Below are 22,574 nucleotides of genomic sequence, written 5' to 3'. Positions count from 1 at the left end.
TATTCAGTATACAAGGCAGCATCAGTTGTAGTAGTAGTAATAGTAGTAGTAGTAGTAGTAGTAGTAATAATCTGACTATGGGAATAGCCGGCAACATGTGGGTAGCAGTAGTATAGTGAACTCCATCTAATCTTCCCCGGGAGATCCACAAGTGGGATGCGATAAGAAGATGCGCCCCACCCCGTGATAACAACCATTTACATGCCTCTACTTGACCCAGTCTACTACATTTATTGCTTTTTAACATTAACCAAACTTCGAAAATAGAGAAGTGATTACCGCACGACTCCTTTTCTTTTCATTCCATTTCTGGGTCAGACCGCGTCCATCCAAGGGTCCTCAGGGACCGGCCCCCCCACGAAGCCGTGACCAACCTGATTCATCATCTACCCCTCTCCCCTCCTGCTTCCTCACCTTCACTTTCTGCCTATCCTGTCCTGTCCCCATCCTGCCTTCTTCACCTTTTGCGAACCTTCTTTCTTAAATCACTGTGCTTGGGTGTTTTCCGTAACAGCCGGACGAACCCGGTAAGCTCTCACCGACCCCAGGTCCCGTGCTTATCAGCCTCCGCTGCAGCCTGGGCTTCTCCGTTGGCACATATGACCGCTTCTTATCTTCATCTAACCTGCGTCATCTAGACCACACTCCCCCTGTTCTTCCAACATCCACCCGCCTCACCATACATGCTGCCGTCACCATCGGACTCCGCCAAAATGTCGGACGTGCAAGGTAAGTCCCTCGTCCTTGATCGTAAGTCTGCCCAACACTTGCTTAATCTTCCATGACTTTCCAGTGTCGGTGGTGCTCTCACCCGTCAACCTCAACGCCGAGCTTGCCCTCGTCCGCTCGTTCACCCTCTCTGCCTCCAACCCAACCATCGAGATTGGACGCTGTTCAAAGCGTGGAATCAAGAACCGCTCCCCCGCTCAAGATAATGCGTGGTTCGACTCCCGAGTGATGTCTCGAGACCATGCTGAGCTGAGCATCGCTCCAGAAATACACGTATGTTGGCAACATTCTGTTCATGCTCTTTTTAAACAACTTGCTGATGGGAACTGACTGCAGAATATCTACATCTGCGACTATGGTTCAACTCACGGAACATGGATCAACAACTCAAGACTGATCATCGGCGAGAAGACTCCGCTCATCCATGGAGACGTTCTGACATTTGGTGTGCCTGTGGACCGAGAGGATGGTTCGTATCCTGACTCACTTACCCTTTTGATGCCAACTGATAGACTGACCCTATAAACAGAAACGTATCCCGCTCTGGTGGTGAAGTGCAAATTCCACTGGGTCGACGAGTATGACTCACCTGTTGTCCGTATTAGCAGGCTCTGGACTGACTCACTATGCAGATGTCCTACCAGCGATGAAGTTCCAGTGAAGTCCAGCATCATTGAATGCATCACCCCTCCCGCGTCAAAGCTCAGGCCCTCTACCTCCACCAACACTTTCTGTGTCCCCGAAGATGACAGTGATATCGAAGACATCCTAGTTCCAAAGGTACGATTTCCATTTACCCGATGGCCGAAAATGTTTGCTCATCCGCTGGAGCCCATCTGTGTCGATGAGGACGAACAACCTCTGCCCCAGACCGTACAGGAAGAGCAGCATATGGACGAAGAGCTCAAGTCTTCGGAAAATGAAACCTCTGATTATGGAGATGTCCTTGAAGACGAGTCCGATGATTCCACAAACTCCGACGAGGAGGAATCAGAGCTTGAGGAATCGGTATCGTCTTTGCTCATCAAGAGCACTGACTGTGCTGATGTGAGTGAGGATGTAAATGCTGACGTGAGTGCTGATGCGGACGCGGATGTCGCCGAGCTTGACGCATCTCATTACGAGAACGTCTTCCCTTGTTATGATAGGGAGCACGACGGGTTCCAACCGCCCCATGAAGATGATTCTGATTCTGAATATGCCTCGGACTCGGATGTCTTGTCTGAGAAAGAGTCTTCTGTTGAGAACAACTCTTATAATGACGATAACGACGACGACGACGATGGGGTCTACATCAATACGAATATCATTACTGCTCCCTTCGTCAACCCCGACGTGCTTTCGCTAGAAAAGCTGCACTCTGTGGACACCGCCCCTCATATCAAGCCCGAGACTATGGAGCCCAAGCCTAGCAACCCCCTGGTCAGTCCCCCAGCATATCATTTCCCAGGTCCATCTTTCCAGCCTGGCCCTTCATTTTTGCCTCCTCCGTGCTATGAGGCCAATCCATGGAGAATGCCTCAAAGCTTTCCCCCTGCACCTCACATACCTTATCCGCGCTTTGAATACGCAGATGGCCCCTTCTCGTGCAAGTATGGCTCCACATATCAGCGGAACTTTGACTCCAATCCATCATCTCCTCTCAGAGAGCCCACCCCGCTTCCCTCGCTCCCCAAGGAGCTCAGCTCCGATACTGATTCAGTTTCCCTGAAGCGGAAGGCCTCTGAGATGGAGACCCAAGATGCCGAGCAACAAGATGCACAGGAAGCCGAGATTATTGCCCCTGCATCGCAGCCGGATCTCGATAGCATTCCCAAACCGGAACTGGTTAATGCTATCACATCCGCCCTCACAGAGAGTGAGCCTTCACCTAAGCGAGCCAAGACCTCGCACTCTTCATCCAATACCATGGCTGGCTACACTGCCACGGCAGTCATCAGCGCCCTCCTTGGTGGTCTCGGCACCATCGCTCTCCTGGCAGCCCTTCCGGCGGAGTACTTCCAGTAGTTCACATGGATCATAGGCGTCATCCTGAGTTACCTGGTTGATAACCCTTGGTTTCCCCCTCCCCTCCCGTTATATTCTGTGACTTCAATTGCAGACATTTTCTTGCTCCATTTACTGGGCAAGAGTTGAGTCACAGGATACGGAGTTACTAGGACTGGAGTTTGGATTTGTTGGTGCGGTGGGTGTTTGGTTTTCTCTTTTCACTTACCCCTTTTGATTTCCCTGTGCCTTTGTATTGCGTTCTCATCACCTCAAGGATTTGTGTTCCATCGACCACAATCTCGTTGTGAACCATATCTCTCGTCGCTTATGATATCTCCCCCTTTGCAATGGCGATCCCCAAGCTGGTCATAATGATTATCAAGAATAAATTACCAATATCCTGTCCTATTTAGTTCTCTCTCTACACTGTCTTCATAGAATGCCATAGCTCTTTTCAAAGTAGCGAGATTGGAGCATTGGAGGTCCAGAGGCGATGCTGTCCCAATGCTGCCAGGTACCAGCTGTTTGAAAGCGCGCTGTGATCTCATATTACCAAAATCAGCAGGGGTAATTATTTACGTGTCCAACGTGGAAATTATGTTAGCGTAATGATGGGTGGTCCTCGAAGATTATCGCCAACACTCGAAAACAAGCTCGCAGATGGAACAAACAGAGCCCGAAGTTCCGTTGGCAGCCAAAGACCAGATGGCAGATCAGTTAGAATATCGGCGGCCGAAAAAGCCCGGAGCGCCGCTCCGTCCGTGGTCCCCGAATCAGATGGAGAGATCAGTTCATCAATCGGGCTGCAGCTCCTCATATTCGTGTCAGCTGACTGGCGACCTTATGTCACATCTCCTCTGCGCGTGGTGTCACCACATCCCCCCGAACAATGAATCCGCCACGACCACCGAAATCCCCGGGAGTCACAGACAGCCTTTCGAGTGTTGGGTTCTCAAGAACGTACGCTGCCGTGTGAGGCCATTGACCCCAGTCTGCGTTGGAATCCTGGGTCTAGTGCGTGATGGAGAGTGGCTGGCTGCAGCCCACTCCCACTTCGCCTCGAACCGGTCGAACAGGCCCATCTTTGCTCTCCGCTCTGATGGAGTCGATGTACTTGATGCACCGGTGAGACGCATGCAAATTGACTAGGGTTACGTATCATGCCACGAATTGTCAGGCACGTTTCTTACTGCTGACTGGCTGCACACAATCACAGGCGCAGGATTTACTCCAACAATGCCTCCGTAAGACATCTCAGCTCAGGAGCATCTGGTGAATCAGCAACTTTTGTCCTCAACGGTTGCCGGGGGGACCCTTGCATCTGAATCTATCTACCAGGATCTTGTATCAAGCCTTGTCAAGGGCGACTTCGCCCAAACCTCAGAGCCTTGACCTAGTGTGGAAATATGTCCGGTCTACTCACTGCAGTGCTCGACGGATACCTGCGGGGAGGACCACCGTGGTGGCTGCCATGTCGCATATACAGCGCTTCCAGGGGGCTCGTTTTCGCTCACTACATGAGGCGATTGGCCACTAGGTCAACTTTTCGACATGTCCTTGACCGTCTAATTCGCTTGTCAGACTAGTTACCTTTTCTTTTTTTTCTTTTTTGGGCCTGCGAAATTAGTCGCATCTCACATCGTCATTCGAGCCAGGGGTATATTCACTTGAGACCCTGGAACTGAGCTCACATGCACCGAAACTCAACTACCATAATGTCCGCTTGTTCCAGCCCGGTCGATCGAGGGCTGATTACGAATGTGCATTGCCATCTCGGGGTTGAATGAGCTGATTAAGAGGGGGCCTGCAATCTCTAGATGACACACAAGGCGTGCCGCTCCCAATGGCCCTTTTATTAACCCGGTTTTGTCCCTGATATCTAATAATCGCTTGCTCTGGAATGTTGGCTCGGCTTGAACTATATGCACAAGGCCATATGACTACCACCTTGTTGAAACACATGATGCATACCAGCCCCTCCAACGCCTCCAACCCCGTCAAGATGGAAAGACAAGATTGGAGTCATCGCATGAAAGTCTATGAGCGCAGTCTCATAAGCTGACAAAGATCATACTGGCAGGAGGGGAATGTGATCCATATACCTCGGAAATCAGATAATCCTCGCATGGTTGGATGCAGCTTGCCGTGGATGGAAGGTCCAACTACCCCTTGGCGGTCCAGCTCAGCCCCTTTTATCTTCGTTCCTTTGTGAGCTCCATTTCCTGTCCGAAAGTGAAGCGGTCTACTCTCTCTTGATATGTATCCGCTCTAGGACTCGTAACACAAAACTGTGGTGGCTTCCATGCGCCTGGTACTTCTTTCCCGCGTAGGCAACACCAAATTCAGTCTGAGTGACGCCCTGCCCGACGCTAGATGCGTCTATTGTTTGTGGTGGCTGGTGACGCCCGTTGGCTGATCCCTGCAGCGTGTTTCTCTTTCTACCTAGGAAGCACTATCATTTTGAACCGCCGCGCAGTCCGGGAACACCGTTGCAGTCAGGTGGTAGCAAGTGCTAGTCCACAGTCGCGCACAACCTCACTCACTTGATCTACCTTATGACCAAAACAGTCCCCACTAGCTCGGCCCGTTTCAGCAACCCTGAACGTGCGCCGCTGGGTACCTTATCCCGGGCATCAAGGCATGGGCTTCGGCGTCAGCCCTCCGCTGCATGCCTCTGGGGTCTGCTGCGCGTGCGGTCGCTTTAATCCAATCGGGAGCAGGCGTCGTTCTTCTCTTATGCCAGGTCCACTTCTGCGGCTTTTGTTGGAAGATGACGATCTTGAAATATGTCGCCTACGCCGGAGACTGATCAAGTCGCCTAACTACACAATACCCAATTTGACCTGCAATCAATTTGATTGCAACAAAATGCCCTACTGATCAAATGAGATCCCCTCAGCGTCATCAACTTCTTTGTTTTCGGGCAATGTAACATCTCCCTTAAGAGGTGTCGTGTGCCACCAGCTCTCGCGCGTATAAGAGGCAACCCGTCTGTTTCTACTATTTCCGGACCCATTATATTTTTACCCAGGCAATATTTTCCCTTTGCCTGATCTGTGATCCAACGCGTTGCTTTCGTTGCTTTCGTCTCCGACAGTGGCTAAATTGCCAAGGCACGTTCATAAAGCCCCGGCTTCCCTTGGATCAACCAAAACAATCCTTGACAACCGGCAAGCGAAACCAAACTAGGAAATATCGGGATACATAAGCTTCGAAATTTATCATACCTTCGATCTCATCCTTACCGGGCCCAGGCCGTACTACCCTTACTATTGCAAAATGGCCACCTCCAAAGTCTCCCTCTTCAATCTCGACCCTGAACACATATCCTGCATTGGTGGAAGAACTGTCTCGACGTGCCGTAGCTGTGCTGGGAACGCTCCAAGGTAAGTACTCCATCCCTTATCTCCATGACGAATCCATATTGATACATTCAATAGGGGAGCAATTTGCACCAGCTGTGAAGGCCGGGGGTTTCACATCTTCGTCTGTGCCCATTGCAATCCCGCCGCTGCGGCTGCTGCCGTCCGATCGGCCACAAATAGTACAGTTGCCCCCGCCACAGCGAACACAACGCCAGAATCATCAGCGCCGTCCTCCCCGGGCTCCTTGAGTCGCAGTCCATCAACGTCATACTCATCACATCTTGACCCGCGGACAACACGATCTTGGAAACGGTATAGACCCCCTAGAGATGACCCAGGCCGCGGACGAGTCGAGGCAGACACGCCTCGCAATTTATGAATGGCCTCATAAGTGTTGTCCAAGTTGAATCGTGATCATACGCCTGCCACTTAGATGTGGCACTGGATCTCATATATGGATTCACTATCTACTTCATTTTCTTCCTTCCTTCTTCTCTTTCACTTCAATGTTTCTTCTTCAAATTTTTCTTCCTTTTGACTGTCGTTCTCGCATAGGATGCTAAGGTACAGGTTGTACATGTTTCCGACTCCTGGCAGGACACGTGATTGAAGCGGTCGTTCCACAGGCGTAACTAGCATCATCTTTTCGGCTTCCTTTTTCTGCTTTTGACACACTAGTTAGTACGAACACGAGGCGGCGACTCCACAGAATGAAACACGAATTTGAAGTTTTCAAAAAGCACGTGTGGATTCTACATTCACATGCAAGACGAACTATGAATAGTATCATTCTCCGCATCGGAAGGTAAACTCTCCAAAGGTCCTACATGCCACCGACACACTATACCCGCAACAGAGAATGGTGCATTGCGATCTCGGGCTGTGCTGGAGGCTGTGCTTCGACACGCGTTGCTTCCCGATGTAGCCAATTGATAAGCATTGGCGCGATATGCCGCCACACTCCTGTCGCATCGCGATCGGCTCCGATCACGGGGGAACGGGGTCGTGTCCTAAGGGATACGAGACGGAAAGTCACATCGACCTCGGTATTCCACTGAGAGGGCCCGTGAACGGGAGCTTCTATCCACTGTATGCTGCCCTTGCCTTCCAGGTCAGGGGGAAGAATTCCAATTTCATTTTGTCATTCACTCAATGGGATTTCCAATCATTGTTTTTCCAAGCGTGCTAGGAAGCCTACCATTCAATGAGTAGCTATTTGCAATGTGAGGCCTTTTCCTTTCAGAATTCTATTTGTTGAGGTCTTAAGCTTGGCCCACAATCTGCTTCGGGTTAGTTGCCCCATATCGCCTTTTGCCTCTTCTAACGGGTCCGGCTCAACAACTTCCCCTGATTATCAGTCCAATTTTTATTTTTTTATTTTTTTTGGTCTGTGACAGCAAAAGACGCGTCTCGGCTCGGAACTGGGCTTTGTCTAATGTCAATTGGCCATGTATTTGTGTTATCTAGCTGCATATGCACCACCGTTGACAGTGGACACCGGACACCCAAGGCTTTGGGAACATTTGAACACTTGTTTGCCGAACCCAAACATTTTGTTAGTTGATAAACGGCAGAATGGTTCGACGAGACACCAACTAACACCAAGACGGCTAAGTGTTTCTGAAAAGAAAAGATAAAATAGAAAAATAAAAAATGAAAAATGAAACTGTCAGGGGGGCTCCATAGGGACTAGCGATTAGACTCAAACTCAGTAGCGCCTTTTGGGCCTATAAGGGCGCAGCCAAGGGTATTAAATTAAGCGCTAGGCAGAGGAACAAAAACTGCTCCACGCGAATCCCCCGAAAATCAACGTCTTTCCCTACAGTTTTGTTGGGCGACTAAGCGAGACCAGGAACTCGGACAGCAGAATGGAATGATCCGGACGGTGACATTGGCCCGTCGAGGCCCCCATCCATGGAAAGGGGCCGCCACCATCTAGAAGGGGGCTAGAAAGGGATCCGCATAGGGCTCCATCTTTAGGGTACTACGAACCAATCAGTCTACCATGCGATTCATGTAAATAAATTTTCAACCAAGGGGCTAGGTCTTTAATTCTGCTTTCATTCTTGTTTTACGTTCTAGTTTCTTGTTTTCTGGAGCAATTGCAAAGATGTCGACTATTCAGACGATAGAGCCCGTTATCCAATTGAAGGGCGACGCTGAGGTATTTCACCTCATTCATTTGAACAAGTTCTGTTCATGCTGACCCCGAATAGGCCAAGGATCTTACTTATGGCTTCATCAGAAGCAAGGTCCCTGCTCACTGCTTTGAGCGCTCTGCTCTGCGTGGAATTTTGTATCTGCTTCGTGACTTTATCTATGCCTCAGTGCTCGTCTATCTGGCTCTGAACATTGATTATCTGCCCTCGCCCACTCTCCGAGCCGCCGCGTGGATCCTTTATGGGTTTGCCCAGGGCTGCGTTGGTGTCGGCATCTGGATCATTGGCCACGAGTGCGGTCACGGCGCTTTCTCTGCTTACAACAAGCTCAACAATGTTGTTGGCTGGGCTGTGCACTCTCTTCTCATGGTGCCTTTCTTCTCGTGGAAGATCACCCACGGTAGACATCACCGTTACCATGCTCACATCGACAAGGATGTTGTCTTTGTGCCCGCCACTGAGTCTGAGGTCAAGGCCCAGGAGCCCTCTATGTTCAGCAAGTTCATCGAGCTGGTTGAGGAGACTCCTCTCTACCACGCTATCACTCTGCTCGGCCACCAGCTTTTCGGATGGCAGCTTTACATGCTGTTCAACGTCAGCGCTGGTAACAAGAGTCTGCCTCCCAAGGAGAAGGGGCCTAAGATGCTCAGAAACAGCCATCTCGACCCCATTGGCTCCCTGTTCACCAGCTCGCAAGCTCCTTTGATCGCCATCTCTGATATCGGTCTTTTGATCGTTGGAACCTCTCTTTACTACCTGGCTCAACACATCGGTAGCTGGAAGGTCGTCCTTCTTTATGTTGTTCCCTATATGTGGGTTCACCACTGGCTGGGTAAGAATCTCTTCTCTAGATAGACAAGCGAACAATTTTCTAACATGAAATTAGTTGCCATTACTTACCTGCACCACACCCACCCCGATGTGCCTCACTATGATGAGAACGCGTGGACTTTCGTCAAGGGTGCTCTTTGCACTGTTGACCGCCGCTTCGGCTGGATTGGACGCCACTTGTTCCACGAGATCATTGACTACCATGTCATCCACCACCTTTTCCCCAAGATTCCTTTCTACCACGCCGAGGAGGCTACCAACGCCGTCACTCCTTTCCTTGGAAAGCAGTACCGCCTGGACGAGGGAATGTACCTCAAGTCTCTGGCCGACACCTTCGGATCCTGCAAGGTCAAGACCGATGCAGACTCTAAGGGTGAGCTGCACTGGGTGCGTCCTGAAGCAGGAAAGAAGCTGAACTAGGACTTCCACCATTTCTTCCGCTCATGCTTTACACGTTTTGTTTTTGTGCATAGAGGTTTAAAATAGATTAGACTAGACTCCACTACATCGTCTTCATCACCTTTCGCAAATCTTTGATCAGTAGCACGTATTGGACTGTGATCTACTAAACTAACGCAACGCATCATGAAAGCTTTAGTTAGAAATAGTAGGATGTGAAATGAACCATGGTAACCATCATTGAATTTCGTCCTAGATTGCTTTCCACCTGACTGTGAGGCTTTAGCCACATAATATTGGCATCACTTTGATGAATAGACCGTCCAAAAACGTGAATGTTGGTTGGGATTCCAGGAGTGGTACAGCAGACACGTAGATTTACCTCTGAGACTGCTGTAGATCCGGAATGCGGTATGTTGAATGGCAGCATGGGCCGTCGATATCTCTTTTATAAGCTCAGTTAGCATGAGACTGCGCAGCAGACTATTACATCTTTACAGGCTTTGGACAGAGATCCAATTATTTATATTTGTTTTGCCCACGACTGTGCCCTATCTGATATAGCCCCACTGCTCAACAGGCGGCCAGCGGCCAGCCTCAATTTGTGGAAGACTCGAGGGTTGAAAGAGGTGTCAATGTTGGGGCTCTTCGAGAATTTACGGTCGTGTGAATGAAAGTGTTAGATGGCAATACTCGGTACGTAGATAACAGCCTTCGCACTAGTGGTGAAATTGGGTATCCACGTTTTTTGTCTTGAAACCGTAATCATTAGAAGAAAGTATCATTACTAAACTGACAGCCAGCGTCATTGTATAATTGTACCCCATTATAGACAAACACCTCAGAACAATTTAGTGGTCCGGGACCGCAACCAAGGCCCAGCAAAGTATAGCGGCAACGCCAATCCAATAGCCGCCCACTCCATGCCCGCAAGTTCATAGAACATGTCAGCCACGCCCGACGCAGCCAACCAAGAATAACAGCTGCTAGCAATGCCAAAGGCAACAATGTTCTTAGACGCGTTGACCAGTACCAGTGCCTCGCCGCTAGTATGTGGGTAGGAGTCCACGACATACGAGAGCATGACAGAGGGAACGAGGGTCAGCGCAGCGGAGTTGATGGCCGCACCAACGGCAGGCTGAATGTAATGCGCTGACCGGGCGACTGTGTATCCGAACACGATCAGACCGACGGGGCAAATGAGGAATGGGATGATAAGTGCAGGGAGACGATGCTCGGGCTTGTGGACGTTGTTGTTACGCTTGCGCATCCAACGGGAGAAGAGATCGGTCAGGGGGCCGGCGATGGGCCAGGCAATGATGATACCGATGAAGCTGCTGAGTGTGAAAAGGCCTAGGTCGGCAGAGGTAAACAGATAGGGTGGTGGTCCGAAGAGGGAGGGAGCGAGGGTGGAGATCGCGACGATTCTATAGATAGTTTATTAGCAGGTCGTTCACAGATGAAATCGTCGATAGCGGATGAAGGAAAGACGCTTACCCTCCAAGAACAACACCATACATGATCGAGGCGATCAGCACGCCGGGAACCAACAACATGGGCAATGGAAGTACGAAAACATAGGCCAAGTGCTTGAGGACACCCTTCTCCCTGGCTTCCTTGGTGATGCGGAAAGTGAAAAGGCTCTTCGTGTATTCCCCATAGTCCATCTTGACACGGTCACCAACTTGGGATTGACAAGTTTGAACGGCTTCAAGGTGACCGGTCGCGCCCTTCTCGAAATCATCAATGACTTCGGGCTCTTCATCGCGGTCATAGATGGTCTCGGGAAGCATGAAGATTGTGGTAACCAAGTTGACAGCGGCGATGATAGAGCAGAGAATGAAGAACCACCGCCATCCACGGGCTTGAATAAGATATCCCGCAATAACAGGGCCGATCTGGGAGCCACCAGACAAGAAAGCGGCATATACAGCCATAGCGCTCGAGTAGTTTCGCTCATAGAAGAGATCTAAGGGGCCGTTAGGAAAATGATCGAGGGTTATCAAATGAAGCAAGGCATACCTGCGAGGATACTGGGTCCCAGCGACTCAATAGCACCATATCCTATACATATATTAGCCAACGTCAACCGCTGCGGAGTTTGAACCGTCCAACTCACCGAAACTGGCAAAGACTCGTGAGCCGAGTAAACTATTGTAATCCTTGGCAACTGCAGACCAAATACAACCGCCTAGGAACATCATCATAGAGATGATAACAATAGGACGCTTTCCGAAGCACAGGGCCAAAGGCATCCAGAATAAGTTGGCCAAACCCATGGAAAGAACTGAATAAGTGACAAGGGCTGATAACTTTGAGTTGTCTGCATGGAGTGAGATGGCTAGGGACTCAAACCCGGTCGCAATCCCGGACTAGGATTAGAGTAGCAAGTCAGAACCAGGGTCCAGGTCGAAAGAGCGGATCAACTTACCGAGTACATGTTCCCCATAAAGACGTAGACATTGACGGTAAGAAGAGCGGCATAGCACACCCGCCGTGGGAAGAGCTATAGACAGGCATTAGCAGTAGATCTGGATTAGTGGGATGCAATACTCACTCTAGGATCTCCAGCCGTCATCTTGATACAAACACTCCGGTAGACTGGAATGTGGGGAAGAATCGTATGATAGTGGGAGGATACCTGGGGGATGCACCCTGCCTTTAAGTCGCGTTTCCGGCTTTTCAACTCGGGAATTAAGAAAGCCACACCGGGGATGTTAATAAGACTAGACCGTTTCCCCGCAGGTTAGCCAGCTTTCACCACGAGGAGAAGCCATCATTGACTGGATGGCGTTGTCGGGTAGTCCGTGGGGCGATTCTGGGAATCTCGGATGCGATTCGGGACCACATCCTTGTCTGCGCCGCAAGGTCGTGCACTACTAAACAGGGGGTAGCTCGTGGTTTTGGGGCCTCTTTTTTTTTTTTTTTTTTTTTTTTTTTTTTTTTCCTTTGAGAGATGGATGAATAAGTCCGCGAAAGAGGGCGTCTCGTACACTATGGCATTTTTTTTTTTTTTTTTTTTCAGTTCTACTGTCTTTTGCATCGCATTAGTTGCGAAGATCTTGCAGAGGGGCCGCGTACTCGTCAGGATAGGAGTGAGTCAATGTTAGGAATCAAGCAATCACGAGGCCAAATAGCGTGGCTAGAAATTAACCATGGATTGGCTTCGCTTCCGCGGTGTTTGACAGTCGAGACTGAAAGAGACAAGTCCCTCGCTTATGGAGTCCGTCTTGGTACCCCAGACTGATCCACCGGGGATCTGTTAGCTTCCCCATACTATGCACCCCAGACGAACAGGATGACAGCGGAGACGAGGTCTCCACTAGGTCCATCCTGGGATCGATTTCTGTGCATTATTCATCACAGGCGAGTGCCGCACATGGGAAATCCGGGAGGGGGGGGGGGATAGGGCAAGTCGGCAATCCCGAGTCGTGGCGGGTCCTGGGACTCGGCCATTCCGACTGTCTTGACGAGCTGCACGAGATCCAAGCTCCCTGCTCGTTCCATCTCTCTCTCTTTATAGAATTCGGAATTCCCTCCAAGTAATTATCGTCAGATCTTTATTATTTCAACACACATTCAAGATGGTAAGCATAGCCTAGTGTGACCAGGGTGTCCGGGACTTGGTTAACAGATCACATAACAGGTCCCAGAAGATGCGCGTCTGCGCGTGGTCATCGTCGGAGCTGGTCTCAGCGGCATTGCCACGGCTATTTCTTCAGCTCTTTCCGGTCACTCAGTCACAGTTATCGAGCAGGCCAGGCAACTGGCAGAGGTCGGGGCAGGCTTGCAAATCACTCCAAACGCAGCTCGTCTTTTGAAGTACTGGGAACTCCCCGCTTCATTATGGGAAGCAGCTGCAGAGCCCACTAAGTTGACTGTTCATCGTTATTCTGGCCAGATTCTGGCCCACGATAGCACTTTTGACAAGAACATTCGCGCCAAATACGATGCGCCCTTTGTGGATTTGCATCGTGGGGATTTGCAACTGGCTCTGTTTGCGCGGGCAAAGGATCTGGGTGTGACTTTCCATTTTGGAGAGAGAATCGAGCGTATTGATTTTGACTCGACTGTTGTGCATTCCGTGGCGGGAAAGACCTTCTCTGGTGATTTGATTATCGCTGCGGATGGGCTGTGGTCCCAGTGTCGTGAGGCCTTTGTGGGGAAGAAAGACGAACCCATTCCCACTGGAGATCTTGCGTACCGAATCGTTTTGACAGCCGATCAGATCTCTGATCCCGACCTTAAAGCACTGGTTGAGAACCCTGAAGTGCATTTCTGGATTGGACCTGGAGCTCATGCGGTCGGTTATTCGCTACGCGGCGGCCAGATGTACAATATCGTGCTGCTGGTGCCGGATAACCTGCCTCCGGGTGTCTCAAAGCAGGCTGGCTCTGTGGAGGAGATGCAAAAGCTCTTTGTCGGTTGGGATCCAATGTGAGTGGCCCTGGTCTATCCCATCGTCACTATACTGACTCTTTGCTCAGTCTGAACAAGTTCCTTACATATGTGACCAACGTGGACAAGTGGAAGTTGATGCACCGTAAGGTTTGAACGGTACTTCAAACTAGAAATGCTTCTAACATGCCTACAGACGGCGAAATGGAGAATTGGGTGAACGATACCTCAAATCTGGTCTTCATGTGAGTTTTGCTATCGAACCTTTAAAACATGCAACGTGAACTGACACGCCAACCAGTGGTGACTCTTGTCACCCCATGCTCCCATACTTGGCACAGGGTGCCAATTCTTCCCTCGAAGATGGTGCTGTCCTGGGCCTTCTACTGGGACACATGACAGATAAGGCACAATTACCTCGTATTCTGCGCCTCTACGAGAGCCTCCGCAAGTCTCGAGGTGAAGCAATTGTGCGCGAAACCTTCAAGCAGGTGAGCATCTTCAATTCAAATCCGACCAAATGTTCAAGGTAGCTAACCATCACCACAGAGACACGACTTCCACATGGAAGATGGCGAAGAGCAGAAGAAGCGTGACGAGCTCTTCCTCTCACAACTTGGAAAGGAGATCAAGGGCCACTTCCCCAGCCGATGGTGAGTATTCCTTCTATTGTGCATATATCACATGGCTAATACCTTTCACTATAGGACATGTCCTGAAGTTCAACCCTGGCTGTATGGATACGACGCCATCAAGGAAGTTGAGAAGGCCGTGGCAGAAAACCCCGATCTGTTCTCACAACCAACACCTTCACGCTCGTTCTGCCAAATTCTGTAGTATTGGCGTTCCCACAGATTAGACCTTTTGCATAGCTATACCGATTCAATGACAGGTTCAAATATTCGAACAACCTCCGAGCTACCAATTAAATGTAGAGATTGTCATTAGAGTAGAGAACTATCTACCATTCATGGCTCTAAATCTTAGGCTTCATAATATTAAAAGCCTCAGCCTTCGATCCAAGAACCGGCTTGAAGCCCTCCCCCTCACACTTCAACATGGCCTTCTGATAAGCCGGTCGCTCGCCAATACGCTTCAGATAGGCCAGGATATTCGCATTCTTCACTGTATCCAACTCAATCGGACAGAACCCTCTCATCGTGGTCAGGGTGAAGACAGTCATAATATCTGCAGCGCTCAACTCCTTGCCAGCAAGGTAAGCGCCCGTCTCACCCAAGCGTGCATCCATCATGTCGAGCAAATGGTTCCATTTAGCTACTGTGTGCGCAACAACCGGGGACTTGGAATCAGACGCCGGGCCTCGGGCCATCATCACTCGGAATAGCGTCGGCTGGAGACTGCCATTGGCAAAGTGGAACCATTCAAGGTACGGCGCGTACTCTGCGCCGTCCTTGGCCGTACGTCCTAGGCGGCCGTTGCCGTGGACCGCGATCAGGTAGTCCGCGATGGCTCCCGATTCGGCGATCACGACTTTTGATCCGGTGACGGGGGAGGGATCATCCTCCATTACGGGTGCCGTGCCGGCGGGGTGGAGGTCTTTGATTGATTGCGGGGAGAAGATAGGGTCGCGGTTGTGGTGCACATATTTGTAGTCAATGCCGAGCTCTTCGGCGAGCCAGATGACGCGCTCGGACTGGGAAAGTCCGAGGTGGTGGAGGGTCAAGACCATATTTGGTAGGATTGTTCGGATTATGCGGGGAAGAACAGGCAGTCTCGGGCGATCGAAATAGGAACCAGCTTGCCGGGACTCCAAGCTTTTAAATGTGGTGCGGGCCCGCTCTACGTTCTAAACTCCGATTGCTGAATTCCGGTTTCCTGAAGTCCGATTATTTTGTTGTTTGGCGACGATCATGACATCAGGGGACGTTTCTTCGACTGTTCAATACTACCATTGTGATGCAGCTAGAATGAGTCAAAGAACGTGCGTAACGAGCACGAGCACGGTGAGATTAGTGGATGCACATGATTGAGTGGGTAGTTTAAGTCCCTTGATAAGCACTAGAACATAATGGGAAGGACTCGTGGCCTGTGAACTCCTCGCTAATAAAGGAAACAATTAGGCTAACCATCCAACATAGGCAGCCCTCCAATATCATCAAATAGCCGGGCGATTCCGTCGAACGAGTAATCGGGGAACCCGAATCCATAAGCCCACTCGGGTATTTCAAATCCATTGCCTGTGCCTGACTCATTCCCAGCCATGTCTTCGGTACCATCCGTACCGGCAGCTGGCGGTTGTGCTCCCGAGGCCCTGAAGTCTCGAAGGTACTGCCGGATTATTTCCACTGATTTGCGCGCCACGACAGATTCTTCCATAGCTTCCAGAATCTCGACGCCCATTTCGACGGATCGTAGAAGCGGCATGGTTTCGGCGCACATGCCGAGTTTTGACATTGGGAGGAGGAGCGTTGATGTGGCAAACATCACATAGGTTGTGTTGTACCACCTGTAACTTGGTAAGCAGGAGAAATGTAGTGGGTAGTAAATGAACCCACCAGCATCGGAAGAATGTGTGGACTCGGTAGATGTCGTGCACGACTTCGATTGTCTTCATAGCGGCATCGAGGCATTTCGAGATAGTTTCCTCCAGTTCATTTGGAGGATGTCGAAGTTTGCGAGTAAAGTGGCTTAAGAAAGGTCTGAAAAGGAGCATCTTCACGTTATAGAATCCTATTGTGAATGCAAGAATTAGCTAGCTTCAGTGTCAACAGTAATAGACGGCGCTCACGAATAGCCAGCACAAGCCGTTGCCTTCGGGCCCATTTGGGATCCCGAAGCGCGCTTCGAGAAAGCCTGTATGCGCCAATGTCTGGCTTGATCTTCTCTGGGAGTCTTGCAAGCCATCGGTCCATTTCCATTTCGATCTGAAGCGCCAGCTGCAGCTTTTCTTGCAGTGTGATTCGGGAATGGTAGATGTGAATGGACACACGTCGGATGATCTGCGCAAAATCGATCATCCAAGGAATGATGGCATATTCTGTGTCATCTCGCTCTGGGATGGCTCGGTTATGATATTCGTCCATTCCCAGGGTATCAGGCCGCCCGACGGAGAATCCCATTTCACTGGGAGATAATTAGAGATAAGTGTAATCAAAGCTCATTGGAGATCGATACTTACATTTCCAGCGAAAACAAACCCCTAAATCACCAAAATTTGTTAGCGTTTGTATCGCGAGATTAGTTCAATTTTGACTCACCACCACGTCCTTGAGATCCAGCTCGTACGTTGGTCCTTGGGACACTGAACCTCTCTGTTAAATCCCGCTGAAAGGCAAGTGCGTACAGCTAAGCCAAGATACATATATGCCACTGTTGAAATTAGTATCAGTCAAGTAGCACTGGCCGGGCAACTCACAGTTAGGGTTAAGTTCGTTTTGGCAAACTTTCGCCTGTGGCTTTTTGTTAGATCAAGTTCTGGGGGGAGGTAACGACAACAGACCATCAAATAAAGACACTGTACTGTCTCGAGATCATTCGAGAACCGTAGATAATTCAGATATGCTTGGGCCTCGCCAAATAACTTGCGACTCCATTCGAATCGTCCCATTCCCGCAAGGGTACTCTCGTCCCACACGCGCACCAGGGATCCAAACGAGAGAACACTCAGGTATAGAGCAACGAAACTAGGCTCGGGAGTATGCGCCCGGTTGAACCAAAGGTTGTTGGCGCGCACCAGGAAGTCTTCTTTGTCGATAAATGGGTGAATGAAATGTATGTTCTCGAAATATCCATTCATGAAGACATGTGCCTGATCAAAATAATAGTTCTGTTGTTCGATAGATGCGAGCAATGTTGGATGGGCTGGACCAGTGGTACAAGATGGCGAGAAGCTTGGATTATGCAATGTGGAGATCAATGAGAAATCTAGAGGACGAGGAAGACGCTCCTCGTGGCTTTTTGTCTCTCGTGCCTTCGTGAGGTGGCCGATGAGTGCTGCTGATGAGGTGCTTCCGTGAAATTCAATCCCGTTGGTATGATGATTCAACTCATTAATCTCGTCAGCACTCTCGGCTGACTCCTCCCGTGCCTCGCCGGGCATCTTTGTCGCATCTCCAGGCGTAGACCCAGTTCGAACCATAGAGGCCGGCGGTGTCTCGATTCCTGTGGAGAGTGGCGGTTGGCTCATTGGCCCCTTTAGGGGATGCGGAGGTGCTGCAATTTGGGCCTCAGCAATGCGCAATTTTGACGCCAGCTCTTCCACTTTCTTCTCCAGGTCAACGACATAACTGCGATTCGTGTCAGTTGATTGCACGTGAATAAAAGCTTGTTTGATATGCCGAGGCGATCAAAAGGGATGCCATACTTAGCAGACCGGCTGCTTTCGCGCTCACGATAGTTGCCTTGGTATACGCAATCCAATCCACTCTCTGCGTGTCTCTCAGCATAGGCCTGCAATATGTATACGAGGGATTCACTCACTTCTACAATGGGCACATGGATACTGCTCGTCGCACTTGTATTTCTTGGTCCTGCAGCGGTCGCAAGCTTGGGCAGCACGCGGTCGCTTAGCACGCTTGGGAGCCGGCTCATCCACAGCCGACTGCAGAATCGGGCTCTGGCTTGATTCCATTATCCCAGCATGATAATGTGAAATCTGGGGTAAGTGTTCGTGGTCGCGACGCTAGTCGGATGTAGATGATAACGAACATGCATCCGGAAATTCCGGGATCTTTGGCCTCCCTTGGCTCCACGTGACACCCCCGCGGGGGCGTTGTGTCTCACTTTAAGTCCGGGGCTAGTAGAACCAGTCAATTAGGATGGTGGCTCAGTCTAATGCGAGGTGGGAAGCTACTCGGCAATTTCCACGAGGAGGGGACCCCGCTGACGGCGTGAATTGCCGAAGGAAACCGATTGGAGTCATTCTTGGACATGGAACATGGAGTCATCATTCAGAACTTTGTAAATAAGCAACTATATACACCGGACCTTTATACTATATTTAAACGGCCCTAGAGGCTCATATTGAGCTGCTTCGCTACGGAAGCCAACTGAGAAGCGTCCCATTCAGGAACCTGATCCGGCAGTACAACTTCCTCAATAGGCTTGCCGAGCTGGTGAATCAGAGCTTCGATACCATCACCATCGCTGAAGGAGTGGACCTTGACATATTTGCTCTCAAATCCAAGAGAGAAAGCCTGACCAGCAGGGATCACCACAGTCTCGCCTTCGCGGAAGAGGGTTTCCCCGGATCCTTGCAAGCTAACCTTGAGAGTACCCTCCATGATGCAGAAGCAATGATCCACCTTCTCGAAAGTCATATATTTTGAGAATACAGTCTCGCCATAGTCCTTCGATGACTCAATGCTAGAGATGGCACAGACATTATCACTTTGCTTGGTAGTAACGAACGGCCGGGACATGACTCCTCCCAGCATCCATCGGGGTCCAGTGTTGGAGCGCAAGAAATACCCCTCGTTGCCTTCGGGCAACTTCTCATCCTCCTTAGTCCATTCGCTGACCTCCGGGGGCTCATAGTGAGGCTGGAAGACAACGTCGAACTTGCCCTTGGCAGCCATGACTTTGGGAATCAGAATAGACTTCAAATCGCGGTTGTCGGTCTCGGGCACCAGAATGCCTTCGTAGGGCTCGGAGACGTAGCGGAAGAAATCGACCCAGTCGCCGGGGGTAATCAAGCCCTGGATCTCTGTGTGGGGGCCGATCATTTCAGGGTTGTGGACGACTGTCTGTAGACATTGTTAGATCGAACGAGGTACCTCATCTCATTGTGTTCTGAATTCATACCGGAGGCACATAGGCAAAATCGCCGGGACCCATGATACGGCACTTGTCTCCATTCCACAGCTTCAAGTATCCCTTCGTGACCAGGAAGACATCGTGCGCCTTGTTGTGATAGTGGAAACCAGGAGCATCCGAAATAGTAGCACCGCTCTGGAAAACGGCCATCAAGCCATTGGTCTGCTTGGAGGAGGTGAGGATACGGAAGACACCTTTGCTGCCGGGGATGGTGATGCGCTCTCCCTCAAGCTGAGGGATGGCATAGGGCACCCGGTCTGCAGGAGGCTGATTGGAAAATGGCAAAGACATTGTGTAGATGAAAAATAAAAGTTTACGAGAAAGTCAAATTTCGGATGATTCCCAAGGTTTTAAACTTGCAGAGTCGGTATGCGGGGGACTTTGATGCCGAGAGCGGAGAAGCCGTGCCCGGAAGATCCGAGTTGCCTTTCGCGGGGTTTAGCTGCATGTCTGGCCTCGTTGTCTGCCCTGGAGCTCTATTATTGTTGTCAAAGGTGGATTCGGAGTTGTTAGAGGCCGACCGGAGCCGCTTAAGCAATCAATGAGGGGTCAAATGCCTTGACAGCTGCCGACTACCTACATGCATGAACCGGGGTGTATCTAGACTTGCATTACTAACATGAATATGTTCTAGACTGAGTCGGCAAAAGAAATTGAAATCCATCCAGGCGAGGCATCGAGAGGTCAACGGTGTGTAGCTGCCAAACTGCCCCGCGTCATGTACGCGTTGCACTAGCCCCACCATCACGTTTGATTTTGACGCAATTCCACTGGCTCCAAGCCGATGATCGGGCTGTCGATCTGTATAGATCTCTACGGCCTAGCCTTGTGTTATACACGCCTATGTATGGGTATCAGTTTGCAGGGGTATCTACACACTTGTGTAGACCTTAGCCGTTCGAGGACATGGGCGAAGCTGGGCGACTAAGATACATTTCATTGAATTAAGGGAGCTTTTGAAGAGTGAGGCTGATACCCCACGACATCGGTCATCTATTCATCTCGTACTTTTACCCCGCGGAAGCCAATCTCCGTTAACAGGGTCTCCCACAATGGCCCAACCCCGTCCGATGTGGAATGATCTCACTCTTCACGGAGAGTCGTTGAACCGACAATTTGTTGCTTAGATCTTTTTTTTTCCTCCAAAGGAGAGGCACTCCTCTGCCTCATAAATCTCCTTCCGGGACATCCAGATTGGTTGAAATGAAGCATTGCCACCGGTTCACCATACGCGCGGATAAAATATCACCCACCCTCCCCACGCTCGTGGGGACGCGCCGCCCTGCACTGATTCGTGTGGGGTGAGGTGAGTATAATACTTGATGAGTTCCCACCTCCCTCCGCACTTCGTCAATTATCCTACAGCCATCATGTCGTCTTCTCTAGAGAAACCAACCGGCGAGTACCGTCAATACCTGCCAGACCTGAACATTCCACGGTTCCAGGTGATGTGCACCCAGGATGCGCATGAGTATGCACACGCCTTTAAGACTGGCAAGCAGCCGCCGTGGTTGCACGCGCTGTATATGCATTGGCTGGATCTGTTGCAGGAGCCTTTCAAGGGTGTCACTACCGACGGTAAGATTCGATCATGAGCTTGAGCTGTAATGCAATCGCTGACATCCACTAGGCAAGGTCCGTCCTGACCTGTTCACACTACAAGATGAAGATGTCCCGATCCAGGAGATCGTGGCCGCGACACAATCCATGATCTCCCTGCTGGACGACAAGCAGAAGGAGGCCGTCAGCTACCACATTGATTCGCCCCAGTGGCGCACCTGGTCGAACCCCGAGTTCCTACTCGCACACAAGGGTGTCCGCCTCGACGAGGTGAATGAGCAGATTCGCGACGCAGTCATGAACATTCTGAGGGCCACCCTCTCACCCGAGGGCTACGAAAAGGCCGTCAGCGCCATGCGCATCAACCACTTCCTCGGCGAGCTCGTCAAGTCTCCCCGCGTCATGAATGAATTCTCTTACAACTTTGCGCTCTTCGGAAAGCCCTCCACAGATCGCCCGTGGGGTTGGTCCTTCTATGGCCACCACCTGTGCTTGAATGTCTTCCTGTACAAGGGCCAGATTGTTGCCTCGCCGTGGTTCACCGGTGCCGAGCCCAATGAAATCGACGTCGGTCCCTACGCCGGCACTCGAATCATGCAGGTCGAGGAGAAGCTCGGTCTGGAGCTGATGCAGTCCCTCTCGGCCGAGCTGCAGGCCAATGCCCGTGTCTTCGCCCTTATGAAGGACCCCGCCATGCCCCCCGGCCGCTGGAACAAGGACGACCAGCGTCACGTGTGTGGTGCCTACCGCGATAACCGCGAGGTGCCATACGAGGGTATCCTGGCATCGACATTCAACGAGGACCAGAAGAAGCTGATGTACGGTATTCTGGAACAGTACCTTTTATACCTGCCCGCCAAGGCGCGTGCTAAGAAGATCGAGGAGGTGCGCCGCTGGGAGGCCGAGACCTACTTCTGCTGGATCGGAGGCTACGGCGACGAGGATCCCTTCTACTACCGCATTCAAAGCCCTGTTCTTCTCGTCGAGTTCGACCACCACTCCGGTGTCTTCCTTAACAACGAGGAGCCCAAGAAGTTCCACATTCACACCCTCCTCCGCACCCCGAACGCTGGTGACTATGGACAGGCGCTGCGCGCTCAGATCCCTGCTATCGAGGGAATCAATGGGAAACACATTGTTTGGTAGGTCGCGCCAGTCGTGGCATGAATCACTCCCATGTATACTGTATGCGATGAATTTTGATGAAGCATTTTTCTTGTGTCTACCTTTGATCACTTGTGCATTGGGCCTATATGTCTGATGGGAGTGTTTCTTGTTCTTATTTAGACTGCGATGGCTGATGCTCCGGTCTGGTTGCTTGTTTGAAGGTCTCCAATGCGAACAACGAAGATATGATTGATTCGACAAG

At 50.7% G+C, this 22,574-nt stretch overlaps 8 protein-coding genes across 8 annotated transcripts; 4 read left to right on the top strand and 4 right to left on the bottom strand.

The window, feature by feature from the left end:
* Window positions 1-713: 713 nt before the first annotated feature.
* On the top strand, window positions 714-2,736 carry N7443_010548 (FHA domain protein; the record flags this gene model as incomplete). Its single annotated transcript, XM_056890604.1, has 5 exons — window positions 714-729; window positions 794-1,002; window positions 1,066-1,198; window positions 1,259-1,509; window positions 1,561-2,736. 5 exons carry the CDS (start codon window positions 714-716, stop codon window positions 2,734-2,736), a joined length of 1,785 nt encoding a protein of 594 aa, XP_056737095.1.
* A 5,457-nt stretch (window positions 2,737-8,193) lies between these two features.
* Window positions 8,194-9,493, top strand: N7443_010547 (oleate delta-12 desaturase; the record flags this gene model as incomplete). The annotated part of the gene is made up of 3 exons (XM_056890603.1): window positions 8,194-8,247; window positions 8,300-9,074; window positions 9,129-9,493. 3 exons carry the CDS (start codon window positions 8,194-8,196, stop codon window positions 9,491-9,493), a joined length of 1,194 nt encoding a protein of 397 aa, XP_056737094.1.
* An 820-nt stretch (window positions 9,494-10,313) lies between these two features.
* N7443_010546 (putative MFS transporter) lies at window positions 10,314-12,050 on the bottom strand (the record flags this gene model as incomplete). The annotated part of the gene is made up of 6 exons (XM_056890602.1): window positions 10,314-10,899; window positions 10,970-11,441; window positions 11,495-11,536; window positions 11,592-11,844; window positions 11,904-11,978; window positions 12,030-12,050. The coding sequence occupies 6 exons, from the start codon at window positions 12,048-12,050 to the stop codon at window positions 10,314-10,316; spliced, it is 1,449 nt and encodes a 482-aa protein (XP_056737093.1).
* Window positions 12,051-13,056: 1,006 nt separating this feature from the next.
* N7443_010545 (putative monooxygenase) lies at window positions 13,057-14,707 on the top strand (the record flags this gene model as incomplete). The annotated part of the gene is made up of 7 exons (XM_056890601.1): window positions 13,057-13,059; window positions 13,119-13,909; window positions 13,960-14,015; window positions 14,067-14,115; window positions 14,172-14,361; window positions 14,420-14,523; window positions 14,578-14,707. 7 exons carry the CDS (start codon window positions 13,057-13,059, stop codon window positions 14,705-14,707), a joined length of 1,323 nt encoding a protein of 440 aa, XP_056737092.1.
* A 139-nt stretch (window positions 14,708-14,846) lies between these two features.
* N7443_010544 (glutathione S-transferase family protein) lies at window positions 14,847-15,560 on the bottom strand (the record flags this gene model as incomplete). The annotated part of the gene is made up of 1 exon (XM_056890600.1): window positions 14,847-15,560. One exon carries the CDS (start codon window positions 15,558-15,560, stop codon window positions 14,847-14,849), a length of 714 nt encoding a protein of 237 aa, XP_056737091.1.
* A 392-nt stretch (window positions 15,561-15,952) lies between these two features.
* On the bottom strand, window positions 15,953-18,461 carry N7443_010543 (Zn(II)2Cys6 transcription factor; the record flags this gene model as incomplete). Its single annotated transcript, XM_056890599.1, has 9 exons — window positions 15,953-16,337; window positions 16,387-16,561; window positions 16,620-16,954; window positions 17,010-17,030; window positions 17,089-17,200; window positions 17,247-17,280; window positions 17,331-18,117; window positions 18,195-18,258; window positions 18,311-18,461. 9 exons carry the CDS (start codon window positions 18,459-18,461, stop codon window positions 15,953-15,955), a joined length of 2,064 nt encoding a protein of 687 aa, XP_056737090.1.
* A 379-nt stretch (window positions 18,462-18,840) lies between these two features.
* N7443_010542 (cupin domain-containing protein) lies at window positions 18,841-19,936 on the bottom strand (the record flags this gene model as incomplete). The annotated part of the gene is made up of 2 exons (XM_056890598.1): window positions 18,841-19,575; window positions 19,634-19,936. The coding sequence occupies 2 exons, from the start codon at window positions 19,934-19,936 to the stop codon at window positions 18,841-18,843; spliced, it is 1,038 nt and encodes a 345-aa protein (XP_056737089.1).
* Window positions 19,937-21,015: 1,079 nt separating this feature from the next.
* Window positions 21,016-22,351, top strand: N7443_010541 (DUF3500 domain-containing protein; the record flags this gene model as incomplete). Its single annotated transcript, XM_056890597.1, has 2 exons — window positions 21,016-21,223; window positions 21,276-22,351. 2 exons carry the CDS (start codon window positions 21,016-21,018, stop codon window positions 22,349-22,351), a joined length of 1,284 nt encoding a protein of 427 aa, XP_056737088.1.
* Between the last annotated feature and the right edge of the window lie 223 nt (window positions 22,352-22,574).

Source organism: Penicillium atrosanguineum (assembly GCF_028827265.1).
Source record: "Penicillium atrosanguineum strain IBT 20685 chromosome Unknown utg000008l_segment0_segment0, whole genome shotgun sequence".
Lineage (NCBI taxonomy): Eukaryota > Fungi > Ascomycota > Eurotiomycetes > Eurotiales > Aspergillaceae > Penicillium > Penicillium atrosanguineum.
The sequence above is the reverse complement of the archived record's forward strand: the minus strand, read 5'-3'. Positions and strand labels throughout refer to the sequence as shown.